The sequence below is a fragment of the Panulirus ornatus genome, chromosome 54, assembly GCF_036320965.1.
Source record: "Panulirus ornatus isolate Po-2019 chromosome 54, ASM3632096v1, whole genome shotgun sequence".
Lineage (NCBI taxonomy): Eukaryota > Metazoa > Arthropoda > Malacostraca > Decapoda > Palinuridae > Panulirus > Panulirus ornatus.
This window is the reverse complement of record NC_092277.1, coordinates 2,085,435-2,107,419: the sequence shown is the minus strand read 5'-3', so window position 1 is coordinate 2,107,419 and position 21,985 is coordinate 2,085,435. Positions and strand designations below refer to the sequence as shown.

The window sequence follows — 21,985 nt, the reverse complement described above, 5'->3', positions numbered from 1 at the left end:
CACTGTAAGACATAAGATATCATCTGACCAAACCTGCCCCATTCATAAACGAGCACACTTAGAACCAACAGCAGTCAGTTTTTATTGTGTTCATAAACACATGAAGTGTCCATAAGAATCTGTATATGGAATTAGGTTTTTCTGATATATAATTATTGCATTATGCATTGGTTCAAAATTCAATACTTGACCATACCAGGACATCTAACTTTCAATACTTGGACATATCAAAACAATTCATTCCAATAACTGACTATACAAGGATATTCAGCTTCCAATACTAGACCATATCAGAGCATTTAGTTTTCAATATTTGATCATACCAGAACATTATACTTCCAATACTTGACCATATGACGACGTTTAACTTCCAATACTTAATCATACAACATTGTTTAGCACCCAATACTTGACCAATTCAGGTTATCTAACTTCCTGTAATTGTCCATTCCAAAACATTTTTTTAACTACCAATACTTGACCACACTGTTACACTTGACATCAAGTACCTAAATGTACCATGACATTTGATTTCCCGTACTTGACCTCACCATGACAATCAACTTCCATAACTTGACCATAGAAGGACGTTTAACTTCCAGTACTCGACCATATTAGGTTTAACTTCTAATACTTCACCACAACAAGACAATGAATTTTAAATACTTGACCATACCAAGACATTTAACTTCTGATACTTAACCATTCCAGAATAGTTAATCATACTTGATCATACTAGGACACTTAACATCCAATACCTAAATTCATTATGACATTTAACTCTCAGTGCTTGACCATACCAGGACAATCAATTAACTAGGATATGCAACATCCAACACCAAAATATACTGTGCTATTCAACTTTGACCACTTGACCTACACAGTAAATCAACTTCTAGTTCTTGACCATGGAGGAACATCTTGACCATGGAGGAACATCTAGTTCTTGACCATGGAGGAACATCTAGTTCTTGACCATGGAGGAACATCTTGATCATGGAGGAACATCATGGAGGAACATCTTGATCATGGAGGAACATCTTGATCATGGAGGAACATCTTGATCATGGAGGAACATCATGGAGGAACATCTTGATCATGGAGGAACATCTTGATCATGGAGGAACATCATGGAGGAACATCATGGAGGAACATCATGGAGGAACATCTTGATCATGGAGGAACATCATGGAGGAACATCATGGAGGAACATCATGGAGGAACATCATGGAGGAACATCTAGTACCGATACTTGACAATACTATGACTATGGAATTCCAATGCTTGAGAACACCAGGATGACTGAGTTCAAATACTTGACTAAACAAAATATCTAAATTCTAATAATTGACCATATTAGGACATTTAACTTTCAATACTTGACTCTACTAATACACCTAACTTCCAATACTTGCATATACGGATAAATGTAACTTCCTATCCTTAACTATTCCAGGACAATTAAGTATCAATACTTGACTACAGAAAGACATTTAATGTCTAATACTTGGCTATGATAGGACATTCAAATTTAAATTCTTGAGTTTGCAGTGACATTTAACTTCCGATACTTGACATTATCAAGACATTTTACTTCCATTTCTTGACCATACCCGGAAAAATAACTTGTAGTACATGACCATAGAGGGACATTTAACTTCCAACCCTTGACAATACTAGGACTTTTAACTTCCAGTGCTTGACCACACGTCATAATTAATTTCAAATACTTGACTATACAAAAACATCTAACTTCTAATACTTTACTCTGCTAGAACATTTAACTTTCAATACTTGACTGTACTAGTACATCTAACTTCCAATGCTTCACCATCCTAAGAAACGTAGCTTCCAATCCTTGACTATTCCAGGACATTTAAGTACCAGTACTTGACTATACAAAGCATTTAACTTCTAATACTTACTTATAAAAGGATATACAAATTTCAATACTTGACCCTGCCAAGACATTCAACTTCCAATACTTCGCCATAAAAGACATTTAACTACCAGTGCATGACCAAACCAGGACATTTTGCTTTTTCTTGACCACACCAACACATTCAATCTCCAACACTTTACCATACCAACATTTTAACGTTTAGTACTTGACCATAACAAGATATTCCACTTCCAAAAATTGACAAAATCAAGAAGTTTAACTACCTATACTTGACTACACCAAGAAATCGAACTTCAAGCCCTTGAACATACCAGAACAATTGATTTTGAATACTTGGCCACACTACGACATGTAAGCTCCAATATTTTACCAGAGCAAAAATTTCACTTCTAATGACTGAACATATCGAGATGTTTAACTTCCAATACTTGATCATATAAGGGAATTTAGCTTCCAATACTTGACCATACCAGGACATTTAACTCCCAAAACTTGACCATTTCTAATTATCTAATTCCAACAATTGACCATTCCAGCACATTTAAGTTACAATACTTGACCATAAGATATTTAGGTTCATTTCTTGACCATAACAGGATATTTGGCTTTCAAAACTTGACCATACCAGGACATTTAGTCTTCAATACTTGGACATACAAGAGCAATTAGTTCCAATTCGTGACCATCCTTAGACGTTTAATTTCCAATACTTGATCAGACAACGACATTAACACCCAATACATGACCATTTATAAAGTTATTAAACTTACAGAAATTTACTATTCCAAGACTTTTAACTACCAATACTTGACCATACTAAGAAACTTAACCTTCAGCACCTGAATATACTATTGCATTTAACTTCCAGTACTTGACCATGCCAAGATAATCTACTGCAAATACTTGATCGCAGAAGGATGTTCAACTTGTAATACTTTACCACACTAGAAGGTTTAACTTCCAAAGATTAATCACACAAGGATAATTATTTTCCAAAACTTGAATATATCTAGATGTTTATCTCCTAATACCTGACCATGCCAGGACATTTGAATTTCAATGCTTAACCATTCCAGAATACATAACTCCAACAATTGACCATTCTAGTACATTTAACTACCAATAATTGACCGTACCAGGACACTTAACATCCAGTACCTAAGTCTATTATGACCTTTAACTTTCAATATTTGAAATAAAGGGCCGTTGACTAGGATGCTGAACATCCAATACCGAAATATACTGTGATATTTAACTTCGACTACTTGACCATACCTGGAAAGTCATCTTCTAGTACCTAACCATAGAGGGACATTTAACTTCCAGTACTTGACACAACAATGACTTTTGACTCCCAGTGACTGACCACACCAGGATGATAAAGTTCAAATACTTGACGATTAAAAAATGATATAACTTCTAATTTTTGACCATTCTAGGACATGTAGATATCAATACTTGGCTATACTGGTACATCTAACTTCCAGGACTTGAACATACTAAAAAATGTAACTTCCATTCCTTTATCATTCCAGAACTTTCAAACACCAATACATGACTATACAAAGACATTCAACCCCCAATACTTAACTATAATAGGATATTTAGATTCCAATACCTGACCTTGCAAAGACATTTAACTTCCAATAGTTGACTAAAAGAAGACATTCAATTTCCAATGTTCGACCATACCAAGACATCTAGCTTTCAAAATTTGACCATACAAGGACATTTATTGTCCAATTTTTGAACATAGCAGGACATCTAACGTTCAGTACTTAACCATACCAAGACTTCAACTTCCAATATTTGACAGTATCGAGATATTTAACTATCTATACTTCACTACACTAAGATATCGCACTATGAGCACTCTACCATACAAGAACAATTAATATCCATTACTTAGCCACACCATGACATTTGACCTCCAATATCAAACTAAAACATTTCACTTCCATTACTTGAACATATCACTATGTTTAACTTCCAATTTTTGACCATACCAGGACATTTAACTCCCAATACTTGCCCATATCATATCATTTAACTTTAGTAATTGGCCATTCCAGTACATTTAACTTCCAGTGCTTGATCATATCAAGATATCTGGATTCTAATACTTGACCATAAAAGGATATTGAGCATTTAATACTTGACCACGCAAGGACATCTGACTTTCAATACTTGGGCATACCAGAACAATTCAGTCCAATACTTGACCATACCAGGATATTTAGCTTTCAATATTAGAACATATCAGAGCATTTATCTTTCAATACTTGACTATACCAGAACACTTCAGTTCCAATACTTGACCATAATACTTGACTATACCAGGACGTTTAATTTCCAATCGTTGTCCATACAACGACAAATAACACCCACTACTTGACAATTTCAGGTCATTTAACATCCAACAATTGACCATTCGAAGACATTTAACTATCAGTTCTTGACCACACTAGGACACTTGACATCAAGGACCTAAATGTACTATGACATTTAACCTCTAGTACATCACCTTACCAAGACAATCAACTTCCAATACTTGACCATATAAGGACGGTTAACTTCCATTACTTGACCATACTAAGATATTTAACTACAACAATTGACCATTTCAGTACATTTAACTACCTATACTTGACCATATTAAGACACTTAAAAATCAATACCCAAATCTATAGTGACATTCAACCTTTAATGCTTGACCATACCAGGACAATTAACTGGGACATTCAGAATCCAGTACTTAATTATACTGTGACGATTAACCTCGACAATTTGACCACACCAGGATAATCAACTTCTAGTACTTGAAAATAGAGGGATATTTAGTTTACAATACTTGACAATACTATGACTTTCAACTTCCAATACTTGACCACACTAGGATAATTAAGATCAAATTCATGAGAATACAAAAATATCCAGCTTCTATTACTTCACTATATTAGTACGTCTAACTTTCAATGCTTGACCATACTAATAACTGTAACCTCCAATCCTTGACTATGGAAGGTTACTATTGGAGGTTACTATTCAAGTGCCAATATTTGACTATACAAAGATACTTAACCTCCAATACTTAACTATAAGGGGACATTCAAATTCCAATACTTGACTTTACAAAGACATTTCACTTCTGATACTTGACGTAACTTACCTCTGATAACTGACTATACTAGGACATTTAACATTCAATACTTGACTCTACCAGTACATTTAGCTTCCATTGCTTGATCATACTAAGAAACGAAACTTCCTTGACAATTCCATGGCATTTAAGTACCAATACTTGACTACACAAAGACATTTAACTTCCAGTACTTAACTATAAATGGATATTCAAATTCCAATACTTGACCTTCCCAAGACATTTATCTTCCAATATTTCACCATATCAAGACATGTAAGTTGATATACTTGATCATGCCAGGACATTTTGCTTTCAACACTTGACCAAACCAGGATATATAATCTCCAATACTTGACCATACCATCATTTTAACGTTCAGCACTTGACCATACCAACTTCCAGTAATTGACCATATCAAGAAATATAACTTCCTATACTTAAGTATACCAAGATGTTGAACTTGAAGCACTTGGCCATTCCAGAACAATTAATTTTCAGTGTTTGACCATATCACGACATTCAACCTCCAATGTTAAACCATACCAAAAATTTTACTTCCAATACTAAGACATATGAAGATGTCTGATTTCCAATACTTAACCCTACTATGACATTTATCTCCCAGTACTTGACCATATCAGAATATTTAACTCCAATGATTGACCATTACAGGGCATTCAACTTCCAATACTTGATCACATCAAGATATTTGTATTCCCATTCTTGACCATACCAGGACATTTAGCTTTCAATACTTGACCATACCAAGACATTTAACTTTCAATACACGGATATACCAGAACTCATTCCAATACTTAACCATACCAGGATATTTAACTTTCCAGTACTGGACCATATCAGAACATTTAGTTCTCAACACTTGACCATACCAGAACATTTCAATACTTGATCATGCAACGAAATATAACACCCATTACTTAACCAATTCAGGCTATTTAGCATCTAATAGTAGACCATTCCTGAACATTTAACTTCCAATACATGAACAAATCAGTACACTTAACACCAAATACCTAAATGTACAACACATTTAGCTTCCAGTACTTGACCATACCAAGAAAATCAACTTCCAATGCTTGACCACAGAAGGACGTTTAACTTCTAATACTTGACAATATTAGGTCTACCTTCCAAGACCTGACCATACCAAGACGTTTAACTTCTAATAATTGACCATTGCAAAATATTCCCCTCCCCCACCCTATTATTCACTTCTGCTTCCATGGTTCCATCCGCTGCCAAACCCACTCCCAGATATCTAAAACACTTCACTTCCTCCAGTTTTTTCCATTCAAACTTACCTCCCAATTGACTTCACCCTCAACCCTACTGTACCTAATAACCTTGCTCTTATTCACATTTACTCTCAACTTTCTTCTTTCACACACTTTACCATACTCAGTCACCAGCTTCTGCACTTTCTCACATGAATCAGCCACCAGCGCTGTATCGTCAGCGAACAACAACTCACTCACTTCCCAAGCTCTCTCATCCCTAACAGACTTCATACTTGCCCCTCTTTCCAAAACTCTTGCATTCACCTCCCTAACAACCCTATCCATAAACAAATTAAACAACCATGGAGACAACACACACCCCTGCCGCAAGCCTTCATTCACTGAGAACCAATCACTTTCCTCTCTTCCTACACGGACACATGCCTTACATCCTCGATAAAAACTTTTCACTGCTTCTAACTTGCCTCCCACACCATATATTCTTGATACCTTCCACAGAGCATCCCTATCAACTCTATCATATGCCTTCTCCAGATCCATAAATGCTACATACAAAATCCATTTGCTTTTCTAAGTATTTCTCACATACATTCTTCAAAGCAAACACCTGATCCACACATCCTCTACCACTTCTGAAACCACACTGCTCTTCCCCAATCTGATGCTCTGTACATGGCTTCACCTTCTCAATCAATACCCTCCCATATAATTTCCCAGGAATACTAAACAAACGGATACCTCTGTAATTTGAGCACTCACTCTTATCCCCTTTGCCTTTGTACAATGGCACTATGCAAGCATTCCGCCAATCCTCAGGCACCTCACCATGAGTCATACATACATTAAATAACCTTACCAACCAGTCAAAAATACAGTAACCCCCTTTTTTAATAAACACCATTGCAATACCATCCAAACCCACTGCCTTCCCGGCTTTCATCTTCCGCAAAGCTTTTACTACCTCTTCTCTGTTTATCAAATCATTTTCCCTAACCCTCTCACTTTGCACACCACATCGACCAAAACACCCTATATCTGCCACTCTATCATCAAACTCATTCAACAAACCTTCAAAATACTCACTCCATCTCCTTCTCACATCACCACTACTTGTTATCACCTCCCCAATATGAGCCTTCGAGGAGGATGAGCACTCTCCGCGTGACTCCTTCATCTGTTTCCCCTTTTAGAAAATTAAAATACAAGGAGGGGAGGGTTTCTAGCCCCCCGCTCCCGTCCCCTTTAGTCGCCTTCTACGACACGTGAGAATGCGTGGGAAGTATTCTTTCTCCCCTATCCCTATATATATATATATATATATATATATATATATATATATATATATATATATATATATATATATATATTTCTTTCATTTTCTTTCAAACTATTCGCCATTTCCCGCATTAGCGAGGTAGTGTTAAGAACAGAGGACTGGGCCTTTGAGGGAATACCCTCACCTGGCCCCCTTCTCTGTTCTTTCTTTTGGAAAATTAAAAAAAAAACGAGAGGGGAGGATTTCCAGCACCCCGCTCCCTCCCCTTTTAGTCGTCTTCTACGTCACGCAGGGAATACGTGGGAAGTATTCTTTCTCCCCTGTCCCCAGGGATATATATATATATATATATATATATATATATATATATATATATATATATATATATATATATATAGGTTTTTTTTTTTTCTTTTTTTTTTTTCCAAAAGAAGGAACAGAGGAGAGGTCCAGGTGAGGATATTCCCTCAAAGGCCCAGTCCTCTGTTCTTAACGCTACCTCGCTATTGCGGGAAATAGCGAATAGTATGAAAAAAAAAAAAAAAAAAAAAAAAATATATATATATATATATATATATATATATATATATATATATATGTATATATATATATATATGTGTGTGTGTGTGTGTGTGTGTGTGTGTGTGTGTGTGTGTGTATGTGTGTGTATATACATGTACACGCCGAGATGCATAGGCATGCATATCTGCGCGTGTGGACGCGTATGCACATGCATGTGTATGTGGGTTAGATCTATGAATCTTATAAGACATGATCAGAGAGCAATAAAAACACGCTCCACTACCACCTGGGACCAGCCACATAGCTAGATTTTTCCATTTTTTTTTTTTTGTATTTTCATAGTTCTCTAGAGGTGCTTTTATATTCCTGGTTGTGCACACATGTAACATGGGCCTCCAGTCAAGCTGTTTTGTTTGTCACTGGGTGGAACGTAAATAACTATGTAATACCGCCACCCCCTCATTGTTACCTGGGATGAGTTTGTGACTGTTCCCATTAGTACAAGTGGCAGTATCATATTCTTATTTTGTGTTCTGTTTTATAGCTGTTGAGATGTGATTTACATTTTCTATGAATAATTTGTAAAAATTCAGATTTTCTCTTCCCTCAGCTGCACTGCAGGAGAGGAATGGGGTCCCTGTGGCCACATGGAATGGATTAATACTCTTGCTATATATCATGTAAGGCTTGATAGGATGAGTTCTTAATGCCAGAGTCATTGTATAAATTACATTAATGTGGAATCAAAAGGTTAATCGTCAGGGGTTTGATAAACTGTGTAACAATTTATATGTCTGATGAGGATTTTGCAAAGCAACTTTAAGCAGATCAAAATTTACTGCACATACTTCATAAAATACCTTAAAATACAATTCAAATGCAATGATCTTCAATACAAATACACAAAAATGTATAAGTGAGACTGCTACAAATATAAAATTACAACTAAAATGTGGAAATGATTGTCAACAACATTATATCAAGATCCACAAATATGAGCATTAGCTGCAGCACGTTGGTACACAGAAAGCTATCGAGAGTATGTGTAATAACATGATAACTCCTTGAGATCACCGTACCTTCTTTTGCAAGCACTAAACTGCAGTATCATCAGAATCACTAACTATTAATGTCCAGCAATATGAAAATTTGCATGTGCCTCAGGAATTCAATGTATATCCATAAATCATACAGTACTAAATAAAAATCATAACTCAGGCTGCCTCAAAATTTTTGTACTGATATCTACAAATAAAAGCAATAAAGCACAACAGCTTCTTTTGTTTTTGTTTAACATATTATATGGACTTAATTGACACAGTTGTTAATACTACATTACATTCATGGGACACAACAAAGAATACACTTTGTAACAGAACAACACACTTTGTATAAGAATAAGCAGTCAGTGCAACATGCAGTTCGGATGTGCAAACTGATTGTTTTAAGCACGCCTTATGATTGCCTCAATAAACAACTTATGATTTCTAATTCTCAGGATATGTAACTGATAAAAATGTTTCAAACAATAACACAATTTTTTTTGTTCTTCATGGCAGCGGGTTTAGCAGGAGGTCGCTCTGCCGCTTAAAACTTGCGTACTATTCTCACCAGTTCATAAAATGATTGGTCAACATTAGTGCGACTTTTGGCTGAGCACTCTATGTACGGTATCTTCAGTTGTCGAGCCAAAGTGTGTGCTTCCTCAGTACCAATCACTCTTTGATGTTCCAAGTCTACTTTGTTGGCAACCATCAGCATGGGGAATTCATCTCGGTCCTTCACTCTCAGGATCTGCTTGTGGAATCGAAGGAGCTCATCAAAACTATTACGATCAGTGACAGAAAAGACGAGGAGGAAGCCTTCTCCAGAACGCATGTACTGCTCTCGAATTGCACTGAACTCCTCTTGACCAGCAGTGTCCAGAATGTCCAGCTTGGCCACCACGTCGTCAGTGACGCACTGCTTGGTGTACGAGTCCTCTATGGTCAGGTCGTAGTCTGTGGCGAAGTAACTCTGGATAAACTGGATGGTGATGGCTGATTTACCCACACCTCCGACTGCAACAACTACAATCTTGTAGTTCTGTGACATAGGACATATATATATATATATATATATATATATATATATATATATATATATATATATATATATATATATATATATATATATATGTGGGACTGAACGAAAGCAGATGTGACGGTCGATAATTGTGATGTTGCATTGTGGGAAATGCGGTTGGAGAAATGGAAAATGAAAACAAGCTGCAAGGGTTCAGTCAGCACCACAAGTAAAGCATCCTCCTCGAAGGCTCAGAGTGGGGTGCCTAAATGTGTGTGGATGTAACCAAGATGTGAAGAGCCTTACTGGAAAAACAATCACTCTTGAAGTAGAACCTTCAGACACAATTGAAAATGTGAAGGAAAATAGTGAAATTGGAGAAAAATGTAGCTTAGACATTGAAGCTTATTGATACAGTGGTTAAATTGATGAGAACTGCTATTGACGTTTGTGTAAATAAATTATACATTTCCTTTTTTCCATAGCCAGAGGTTGAACCATTATGTGACATTCTTTTTTTTCATTCATTTCAAGGTAGAAGTTTCAGTTTTCTAAATTGTTTCTTACATTTTTCATATGTATATATATGTATATGTGTGTGTGTGTATATGTGCGTATGTATGTGTATGTGTGTGCATATGTATATGTATATATATATATGTATATCATCCCTGGGGATAGGGGTGAAAGAATACTTCCCACGTATTCCTCGCGTGTCGTAGAAAGCGACTAGAGGGGACGGGAGCGGGGGGCCAGAAATCCTCCCCTCCTTGTATTAACTTTCTAAAATGGGAAACAGAAGAAGAGTCACGCGGGGAGTGCTCATCCTCCTCGAAGGCTCAGAGTGGGGTGCCTAAATGTGTGTGGATGTAACCAAGATGTGAAAAAAGGAGAGATAGGTAGTATGTTTGAGGAAAGGAACCTGGATGTTTTGGCTCTGAGTGAAACGAAGCTCAAGGGTAAAGGGGAAGAGTGGTTTGGGAATGTCTGGGGAGTAAAGTCAGGGGTTAGTGAGAGGACAAGAGCAAGGGAAGGAGTAGCAATACTCCTGAAACAGGAGATGTGGGAGTATGTGATAGAGTGTAAGAAAGTAAATTCTCGATTAATATGGGTAAAGTGGGTGATTATTGGTGCATATGCACCTGGGCATGAGAAGAAAGATCAAGAGAGGCAAGTGTTTTGGGAGCAGCTGAATGAGTGTGTTAGTGGTTTTGATGCACGAGACCGGGTTATAGTGATGGGTGATTTGAATGCAAAGGTGAGTAATGTGGCAGTTGAGGGAACAATTGGTATACATGGGGTGTTCAGTGTTGTAAATGGAAATGGTGAAGAGCTTGTAGATTTATGTGCTGAAAAAGGACTGATGATTGGGAATACCTGGTTTAAAAAGCGAGATATACATAAGTATACTTATGTAAGTAGGAGAGATGGCCAGAGAGCGTTATTGGATTACGTGTTAATTGACAGGCGTGCGAAAGAGAGACTTTTGGATGTTAATGTGCTGAGAGGTGCAACTGGAGGGATGTCTGATCATTATCTTGTGGAGGCTAAGGTGAAGATTTGTATGGGTTTTCAGAAAAGAAGAGTGAATGTTGGGGTAAAGAGGGTGGTGAGAGTAAGTGAGCTTGAGAAGGAGACCTGTGTGAGGAAGTACCAGGAGAGACTGAGTACAGAATGGAAAAAGGTGAGAACAATGGAAGTAAGGGGAGTGGGGGAGGAATGGGATGTATTTAGGGAATCAGTGATGGATTGCGCAAAAGATGCTTGTGGCATGAGAAGAGTGGGAGGTGGGTTGATTAGAAAGGGTAATGAGTGGTGGGATGAAGAAGTAAGAGTATTAGTGAAAGAGAAGAGAGAGGCATTTGGACGATTTATGCAGGGAAAAAATGCAATTGAGTGGGAGATGTATAAAAGAAAGAGACAGGAGATCAAGAGAAAGGTGGAAGAGGTGAAAAAAAGGGCAAATGAGAGTTGGGGTGAGAGAGTATCATTAAATTTTAGGAAGAATAAAAAGATGTTCTGGAAGGAGGTAAATAAAGTGCGTAAGACAAGGAAGCAAATGGGAACTTCAGTGAAGGGCGCAAATGGGGAGGTGATAACAAGTAGTGGTGATGTGAGAAGGAGATGGAGTGAGTATTTTGAAGGTTTGTTGAATGTGTTTGATGATAGAGTGGCAGATATAGGGTGTTTTGGTCGAGGTGGTGTGCAAAGTGAGAGGGTTAGGGAAAATGATTTGGTAAACAGAGAAGAGGTAGTGAAAGCTTTGCGGAATATGAAAGCCGGCAAGGCAGCAGGTTTGGATGGTATTGCAGTGGAATTTATTAAAAAAGGGGGTGACTGTATTGTTGACTGGTTGGTAAGGTTATTTAATGTATGTATGACTCATGGTGAGGTTCCTGAGGATTGCCGGAATGCGTGCATAGTGCCATTGTACAAAGGCAAAGGGGATAAGAGTGAGTGCTCAAATTACAGAGGTATAAGTTTGTTGAGTATTCCTGGTAAATTATATGGGAGGGTATTGATTGAGAGGGTGAAGGCATGTACAGAGCATCAGATTGGGGAAGAGCAGTGTGGTTTCAGAAGTGGTAGAGGATGTGTGGATCAGGTGTTTGCTTTGAAGAATGTATGTGAGAAATACTTAGAAAAGCAAATGGATTTGTATGTAGCATTTATGGATCTGGAGAAGGCATATGATAGAGTTGATAGAGATGCTCTGTGGAAGGTATTAAGAATATATGGTGTGGGAGGAAAGTTGTTAGAAGCAGTGAAAAGTTTTTATCGAGGATGTAAGGCATGTGTACGTGTAGGAAGAGAGGAAAGTGATTGGTTCTCAGTGAATGTAGGTTTGCGGCAGGGGTGTGTGATGTCTCCATGGTTGTTTAATTTGTTTATGGATGGGGTTGTTAGGGAGGTAAATGCAAGAGTTTTGGAAAGAGGGGCAAGTATGAAGTCTGTTGGGGATGAGAGAGCTTGGGAAGTGAGTCAGTTGTTGTTCGCTGATGATACAGCGCTGGTGGCTGATTCATGTGAGAAACTGCAGAAGCTGGTGACTGAGTTTGGTAAAGTGTGTGAAGAAGAAAGTTAAGAGTAAATGTGAATAAGAGCAAGGTTATTAGGTACAGTAGGGTTGAGGGTCAAGTCAATTGGGAGGTGAGTTTGAATGGAGAAAAACTGGAGGAAGTGAAGTGTTTTAGATATCTGGGAGTGGATCTGGCAGCGGATGGAACCATGGAAGCGGAAGTGGATCATAGGGTGGGGGAGGGGGCGAAAATCCTGGGGGCCTTGAAGAATGTGTGGAAGTCGAGAACATTATCTCGGAAAGCAAAAATGGGTATGTTTGAAGGAATAGTGGTTCCAACAATGTTGTATGGTTGCGAGGCGTGGGCTATGGATAGAGTTGTGCGCAGGAGGATGGATGTGCTGGAAATGAGATGTTTGAGGACAATGTGTGGTGTGAGGTGGTTTGATCGAGTGAGTAACGTAAGGGTAAGAGAGATGTGTGGAAATAAAAAGAGCGTGGTTGAGAGAGCAGAAGAGGGTGTTTTGAAGTGGTTTGGGCATATGGAGAGGATGAGTGAGGAAAGATTGACCAAGAGGATATATGTGTCGGAGGTGGAGGGAACAAGGAGAAGAGGGAGACCAAATTGGAGGTGGAAAGATGGAGTGAAAAAGATTTTGTGTGATCGGGGCCTGAACATGCAGGAGGGTGAAAGGAGGTCAAGGAATAGAGTGAATTGGAGCGATGTGGTATACCGGGGTTGACGTGCTGTCAGTGGATTGAATCAAGGCATGTGAAGCGTCTGGGGTAAACCATGGAAAGCTGTGTAGGTATGTATATTTGCGTGTGTGGACGTATGTATATACATGTGTATGGGGGGGGTTGGGCCATTTCTTTCGTCTGTTTCCTTGCGCTACCTCGCAATCGCGGGAGACAGCGAAAAAGTATAATAAAAAAAAAATATATATATATATATATCTTTTCTTTCTTTCATACTATTCGCCATTTCCCTCATTAGCAAGGTAGCGCTAGGAACAGAGGACCGGGCCTTTCAGTGAATATCCTCACCTGGACCCCTTCTCTGTTCCTTCTTTTGGAAAATTAAAAGAAAACGAGAGGGGAGGATTTCCAGCCACCCGCTCCCTCCCCATTTAGTCGCCTTCTACGACATGCATGGAATACGTGGGAAGCATTCTTTCTCCCCTATCCCCAGGGATAATATATATATATATTTATTTTTATTTTTTTTTTTATTATACTTTGTCGCTGTCTCCCGCGTTTGCGAGGTAGCGCAAGGAAACAGACGAAAGAAATGGCCCAACCCACCCCCATACACATGTATATACATACGTCCACACACGCAAATATACATACCTACACAGCTTTCCATGGTTTACCCCAGACGCTTCACATGCCTTCATTCAATCCACTGACAGCACGTCAACCTCGGTATACCACATCGATCCAATTCACTCTATTCCTTGCCCTCCTTTCACCCTCCTGCATGTTCAGGCCCCGATCACACAAAATCTTTTTCACTCCATCTTTCCACCTCCAATTTGGTCTCCCTCTTCTCCTCGTTCCCTCCACCTCCGACACATATATCCTCTTGGTCAATCTTTCCTCACTCATTCTCTCCATTGCCCAAACCACTTCAAAACACCCTCTTCTGCTCTCTCAACCACGCTCTTTTTATTTCCACACATCTCTCTTACCCTTACGTTACTCACTCGATCAAACCACCTCACACCACACATTGTCCTCAAACATCTCATTTCCAGCACATCCATCCTCCTGCGCACAACTCTATCCATAGCCCACGCCTCGCAACCATACAACATTGTTGGAACCACTATTCCTTCAAACATACCCATTTTTGCTTTCCGAGATAATGTTCACGACTTCCACACATTCTTCAAGGCCCCCAGAATTTTCGCCCCCTCCCCCACCCTATGATCCACTTCCGCTTCCATGGTTCCATCCGCTGCCAGATCAACTCCAAGATATCTAAAACACTTCACTTCCTCCAGTTTTTCTCCATTCAAACTCACCTCCCAATTGACTTGACCCTCAACCCTACTGTACCTAATAACCTTGCTCTTATTCACATTTACTCTTAACTTTCTTCTTTCACACACTTTACCAAACTCAATCACCAGCTTCTGCAGTTTCTCACATGAATCAGCCACCAGCGCTGTATCATCAGCGAACAACAACTGACTCACTTCCCAAGCTCTCCCATCCCCAACAGACTTCATACTTGCCCCTCTTTCCAAAACTCTTGCATTCACCTACCTAACAACCCCATCCAGAAACAAAGTAAACAACCATGAAGACATCACACACCCCTGCCGCAAGCCTACATTCACTGAGAACCAATCACTTTCCTCTCTTCCTCCAATGTACACATGCCTTACATCCTCGATAAAAACTTTTCACTGCTTCTAACAACTTGCCTCCCACACCATATATTCTTAATACCTTCCACAGTGCATCTCTATCAACTCTATCATATGCCTTCTCCAGATCCATTAATATATATATATATATATATATATATATATATATATATATATATATATATATATATATATATATATATATATATATATATATATATATATATATTATCCCTGGATAATCGAGGATGTAAGGCATGTGTACGTGTAGGAAGAGAGGAAAGTGATTGGTTCTCATTGAATGTAGGTTTGCGGCAGGGATGTGTGATGTCTCCATGGTTGTTTAATTTGTTTATGGATGGGGTTGTTAGGGAGGGGAATGCAAGAGTTTTGGAAAGAGGGGCAAGTATGAAGTCTGTCGGGGATGAGAGAGCTTGGGAAGTGAGTCAGTTGTTGTTTTCTGATGATACAGCGCTGGTGGCTGATTCATGTGAGAAACTGCAGAAGCTGGTGACTGAGTTTGGTAAAGTGTGTGGAAGAAGAAAGTTAAGAGTAAATGTGAATAAGAGCAAGGTTATTAGGTACAGTAGGGTTGAGGGTCAAGTCAATTGGGAGGTAAGTTTGAATGGAGAAAAACTGGAGGAAGTGAAGTGTTTTAGATATCTGGGAGTGGATTTGGCAGCGGATGGAACCATGGAAGCGGAAGTGGATCATAGGGTGGGGGAGGGGGCGAAAATTCTGGGAGCCTTGAAGAATGTGTGGAAGTCGAGAACATTATCTCGGAAAGCAAAAATGGGTATGTTTGAAGGAATAGTGGTTCCAACAATGTTGTATGGTTGCGAGGCGTGGGCTATGGATAGAGTTATGCGCAGGAGGATGGATGTGCTGGAAATGAGATGTTTGAGGACAATGTGTGGTGTGAGGTGGTTTGATCGAGTAAGTAACGTAAGGGTAAGAGAGATGTGTGGAAATAAAAAGAGCGTGATTGAGAGAGCAGAAGCGGGTGTTTTGAAATGGTTTGGGCACATGGAGAGAATGAGTGAGGAAAGATTGACCAAGAGGATATATGTGTCGGAGGTGGAGGGAACGAGGAGAAGAGGGAGACCAAATTGGAGGTGGAAAGATGGAGTGAAAAAGATTTTGTGTGATCGGGGCCTGAACATGCAGGAGGGTGAAAGGAGGGCAAGGAATAGAGTGAATTGGAGCGATGTGGTATACCGGGGTTGACGCGCTGTCAGTGGATTGAATCAAGGCATGTGAAGCGTCTGGGGTAAACCATGGAAAGCTGTGTAGGTATGTATATTTGCGTGTGTGGACGTATGTATATACATGTGTATGGGGGTGGGTTGGGCCATTTCTTTCGTCTGTTTCCTTACGCTACCTCGCAAACGCGGGAGACAGCGACAAAGCAAAAAAAAAAAAAAAAAGGATATATATATATATATATATATATATATTTATATATATATATATATATATATATATATATATATATATATATATATATATATATATATATATATATATATATATATATATATATATATATATTACATATATATATTGCATATATATATATATATATTTTTTTTTTTTTTCTTTCAAACTATTCGAAATTTCCCGCGTTAGCGAGGTAGCGTTGAGAACAGAGGACTGGACCTTTAAGGGAATATCCTCACCTGGCCCCCTTCTCTGTTCCTTCTTTTGGAAAATTAAAAAAAAATGAGAGGGGAGGATTTCCAGCCACCCGCTCAATCACTTTTAGTCGCCTTCTACGACACGCAGGGAATACGTGGGAAGTATTCTTTCTCCCCTATCCCCAGGGATAATATATATATATATATATATATATATATATATATATATATATATATATATATATATATATATATATATATATATATATATATATACGAATAAAGTGCATATGAACGCGCACCTTCATAGAACATACAAACCTCCAACAGTCCCAAAGCCTAGCGGTTACCATGCCTGCCTCTTGCACAGGGGTCCCAGGTTCGATCCCGGTTGTTGGAGGTTTGTTTGTGATATATACATATATATATACATATATATATATATATATATATATATATATATATATATATATATATATATAGACGCACGAAAGAGAGACTTTTGGATGTTAATATGCTGACATGTGCAACTGGAGGAATGTCTGATCATTATCTTGTGGAGGCGAAGGTGAAGATTTGTGGGGGTTTTCAGAAAAGAAGAGAGAATGTTGGGGCGAAGAGAGTGGTTAGAGTATGTGAGCTTGGGAAGGACACTTCTCTGAGGAAGTACCAGGAGAGACTGAGTACAAAATGGAAAAAGGTGAGAACAAAGAAGGTAAGGGCAGTGGGGAAGGAATGGGATGTATTTAGGGAAGCAGTGATGGCTTGCGCAAAAGATGCTTGTGGCATGAGAAGCGTGGGAGGTGGGTTGATTAGAAAAGGTAGTGAGTGGTGGGATGAAGAAGTAAGATTATTGGTGAAAGAGAAGAGAGAGGCATTTGGACGATTTTTGCAGGGAAAAAATGCAAATGAGTGGGAGAGGTATAAAAGAAAGAGGCAGGAGGTCAAATGAAAGGTGCAAAAGGTGAAAAAGAGGGTAAATGAGAGTTAGGGTGAGAGAGTACCATTAAATTTCCGGGAGAATAAAAACTTGTTTTGGAAGGAGGTAAATAAAGTGCGTAAGACAAGGGAGCAAATGGGAACTTCAGTGAAGGGGGCTAATGGGGAGGTGATAACAAGAATTGGTGATGTGAGAAGGAGATAGAGTGAGTATTTTGAAGGTTTGTAGAATGTGTTTGATGATATAGTGGCAGATATAGGGTGTTTTGGTCGAGGTGGTGTGCAAAGTGAGAGGGTTAGGAAAAATGATAGGTAGTAAAAGCTTTACGGAAGATGAAAGCCGGCAAGGCAGCAGGTTGGGATGGTATTGCAGTGGAATTTATTAAAAAATGGGTGACTATATTGTTGACTGGTTGGTAAGGTTATTTAATGTATCTATGATGAGGTGCCAGAGGATTGGCAGAATGCTTGCAAATTGCCATTGTACAAAGGCAAAGGGGATAAAAGTGACTGCTCAAATTACAGAGATATAAGTTTGTTGAGTATTCCTGGGAAATTATATGGGAGGGTATTGATTGAGAGGGTGAAGGCATGTACAGAGCATCAGATTGGGAAAGAGCAGTATGGTTTCAGAAGTGGTAGAGGATGTGTAGTTCAGGTGTTTGGTTTGAAGAATGTATGTGAGTAATACTTAGAAAAACAAATGGATTTGTATGTAGCATTAATGGATCTGGAGAGGGAATATGATAGAGTTGATAGAGATGCTCTGTGGAAGGTTTTAAGAATATATGGTGTGGGAGGCAAGTTGTTAGAAGCATTGAAAAGTTTTTATCGAGGATGTAAGGCATGTGTACGTGTAGGAAGAGAGGAAAGTGATTGGTTCTCAGTGAATGTAGGTTTGCGGCAGGGGTGTGTGATGTCGCCATGGTTGTTTAATTTGTTTGTGGATGGGGTTGTTAGGGAGGTGAATGCAAGAGTTTTGGAAAGAGGGGCAAGTATGCAGTCTGTTGTGGATGAGAGAGCTTGGGAAGTGAGTCAGTTGTTGTTCGCTGATGATACAGCGCTGTTGGCTGATTCATGTAAGAAACTGCAGAAGCTGGTGACTGAGTTTGGTAAAGTGTGTGAAAGAAGAAAGTCAAGAGTAAATGTGAATAAAAGCAAGGTTATTAGGTACAGTAGTGTTGAGGGTCTAGTCAATTGGGAGGTAAGTTTGAATGGAGAAAAACTGGAGGAAGTAAAGTGTTTTAGATATCTGGGAGTGGATTTGGCAGCGGATGGAACCATGGAAGCGGAAGTGAATTATAGGGTGGGGGAGGGGGCGAAAGTTCTGGTAGCCTTGAAGAAAGTTTGGAAGTCGAGAACATTATATCGGAAAGCAAAAATGGGTATGTTTGAAGGAATAGTGGTTCCAACAATGTTGTATGGTTGCGAGGCGTGGGCTATGGATAGAGTTGTGCGCAGGAGGGTGGATGTGCTGGAAATGAGATGTTTGAGGACAATATGTGGTGTGAGGTGGTTTCATCGAGTAAGTAATGTAAGGGTAAGAGAGATGTGTGGAAATAAAAAGAGTGTGGTTGAAAGAGCAGAAGAGGGAGTTTTGAAATGGTTTGGTCACGTGGACAGAATGAGTGAGGAAAGATTGACCAAGCGGATATATGTGTCAGAGGTGGAGGGAACGAGGAGAAGGGGGAGACCAAATTGGAGGTGGAAAGATGTAGTGAAAAAGATTTTGAGTGATCGGGGCCTGAACATGCAGGAGGGTGAAAGGCGTGCAAGGAATAGAGTGAATTGGAACGATGTGGTATACCGGGTCGACGTGCTGTCAATGGATTGAACGAGGGCATGTGAAGCGTCTGGAGTAAACCATGGAAAGTTGTGTGGGGCCTAGATGTGGAAAGGGAGCTATGGTTTCGGTACATTAATACATGACACCTAGAGACTGAGTGTGAACGAATGGGGTCTTTGGTGTCTTTTCCTAGCGCTACCTCGCACACATGAGGGGGGAGGGGGTTGTTATTCCATGTGTGGCGAGGTGGGGATGGGAACAAATAAAGGGAGACTGTATGAATTATGTACATGTGTATATATAATATGTATATGTCTGTATGTGTATATATATGTGTACCTTGAGATGTATAGGTATGTATATTTGCGTGTGTGAACGTGTATGTATATACATGTGTATGTGGGCGGGTTGGGCCATTGTTTCGTCTGTTTCCTTGCGCTACCTCCCTAACGCGGGAGACAGCGACGAAGCAAAATAATAATGATATATATATATATATATATATATATATATATATATATATATATATATATATATATATATATATATATATATATATATATTCTTTCCTTCATACTATTCGCCATTTCCCGCATTAGCGAGGTAGCGTTAAGAACAGAGGACTGGGCCTTAGAGGCAATATCCTCACCTGGCCACCTTCTCTGTTCCTTCTTTTGGAAAATTAAAAAAAAAAAAAAAACGAGAGGGGAGGATTTCTAGCCACCTGCTCCCTCCCCTTTTGGTCGCCTTCTACGACACGCAGGGAATACGTGGGAAGTATTCTTTCTCCCCTATCCTCAGGGATAATATATATATATATATATATATATATATATATATATATATATATATATATATATATATATATATATATATATATATATATATATATATATTATCCGCGTTTGCGAGGTAGCGCAAGGAAACAGACGAAATAAATGGCCCAACCCACCCCCACACACAATGTATATACATACACGTCCACACACGCAAATATACATACCCATACATCTCAATGTACACATGTATATACACAAACAGACACATACATATATACCCATGCACACAATTCACACTGTCTGCCTTTATTCATTCCGATCGCCACCTGGCCACACATGGAATACCATCCCCTTCAACCCCTCATGTGTGCAAGGTAGCGCTAGGAAAAGACAACAAAGGCCCCATTCGTTCACACTCAGTCTCTAGCTGTCATGCAATAATGCCCGAAAACACAGCTCCCTCTCCACATCCAAGCCTCACACAACTTTCCATGGTTTACCCCAAACGCTTCACATGCCCTGATTCAATCCACTGACAGCACGTCAACCCCGGTATACCACATCGATCCAATTCCCTCTATTCCTTGCCCTCCTTTCACCCTTCTGCATGCTCAGGCCCCGATCACTCAAAATCTTTTTCACTCCGTCTTTCCACCTCAAATTTGGTCTCCCACTTCTCCTCGTTCCCTCCACCTCCGACACATATATCCTCTTGGTCAATCTTTCCTCATTCATTCTCTCCATGTGTCCAAATCATTTCAAAACACCCTCTTCTGCTCTCTCAACCACGCTCTTTTTATTTACACACATCTCTCTTACACTTACATTACTTACTCGATCAAACCACCGTCACACCACACATTCTCCTCAAACATCTCATTTCCAGCACATCCATCCTCCTGCGCACAACTCTATCCATAGCCCACGCCTCGCAACCATACAACATTGTTGGAACTACTATTCCTTCAAACATACCCATTTTTGCTTCCCGAGATAATGTTCTCGACTTCCACACATTCTTCAAGGCTCCCAGAATTTTCGCCCCCTCCACCACACTATGATCCACTTCCGCTTCCATGGTTCAATCCGCTGCCAGATCCACTCCCAGATATCTAAAACACTTCAATTCCTCCAGTTTTTCTCCATTCAAACTCACCTCCCAATTGACTTGACCCTCAACCCTACTGTACCTAATAACCTTGCTCTTATTCACATTTACTCATAACTTTCTTCTTTCACACACTTTACCAAACTCAGTCACCAGCTTCTGCAGTTTCTCAC

At 39.2% G+C, this 21,985-nt stretch overlaps 2 protein-coding genes across 2 annotated transcripts in view; one reads left to right on the top strand and one right to left on the bottom strand.

Moving 5' to 3' along the window:
- LOC139765351 (UDP-glycosyltransferase UGT5-like) overlaps positions 1–21,985 on the top strand; it is a 239,578-nt gene that overhangs the window by 11,287 nt on the left and 206,306 nt on the right. The window lies entirely within an intron of this gene.
- On the bottom strand, positions 8,461–10,196 carry LOC139765352 (ras-like protein 2). The gene has a single exon (XM_071692729.1). The coding sequence runs from the start codon at positions 10,194–10,196 to the stop codon at positions 9,690–9,692; it is 507 nt and encodes a 168-aa protein (XP_071548830.1). The 3' UTR covers positions 8,461–9,689.

What these genes read in the sequence shown, in the direction of transcription:
- LOC139765352 (XM_071692729.1), bottom strand. Translation starts at nt 10,196, where the DNA reads ATGTCACAGAACTACAAGATTGTAGTTGTTGCAGTCGGAGGTGTGGGT.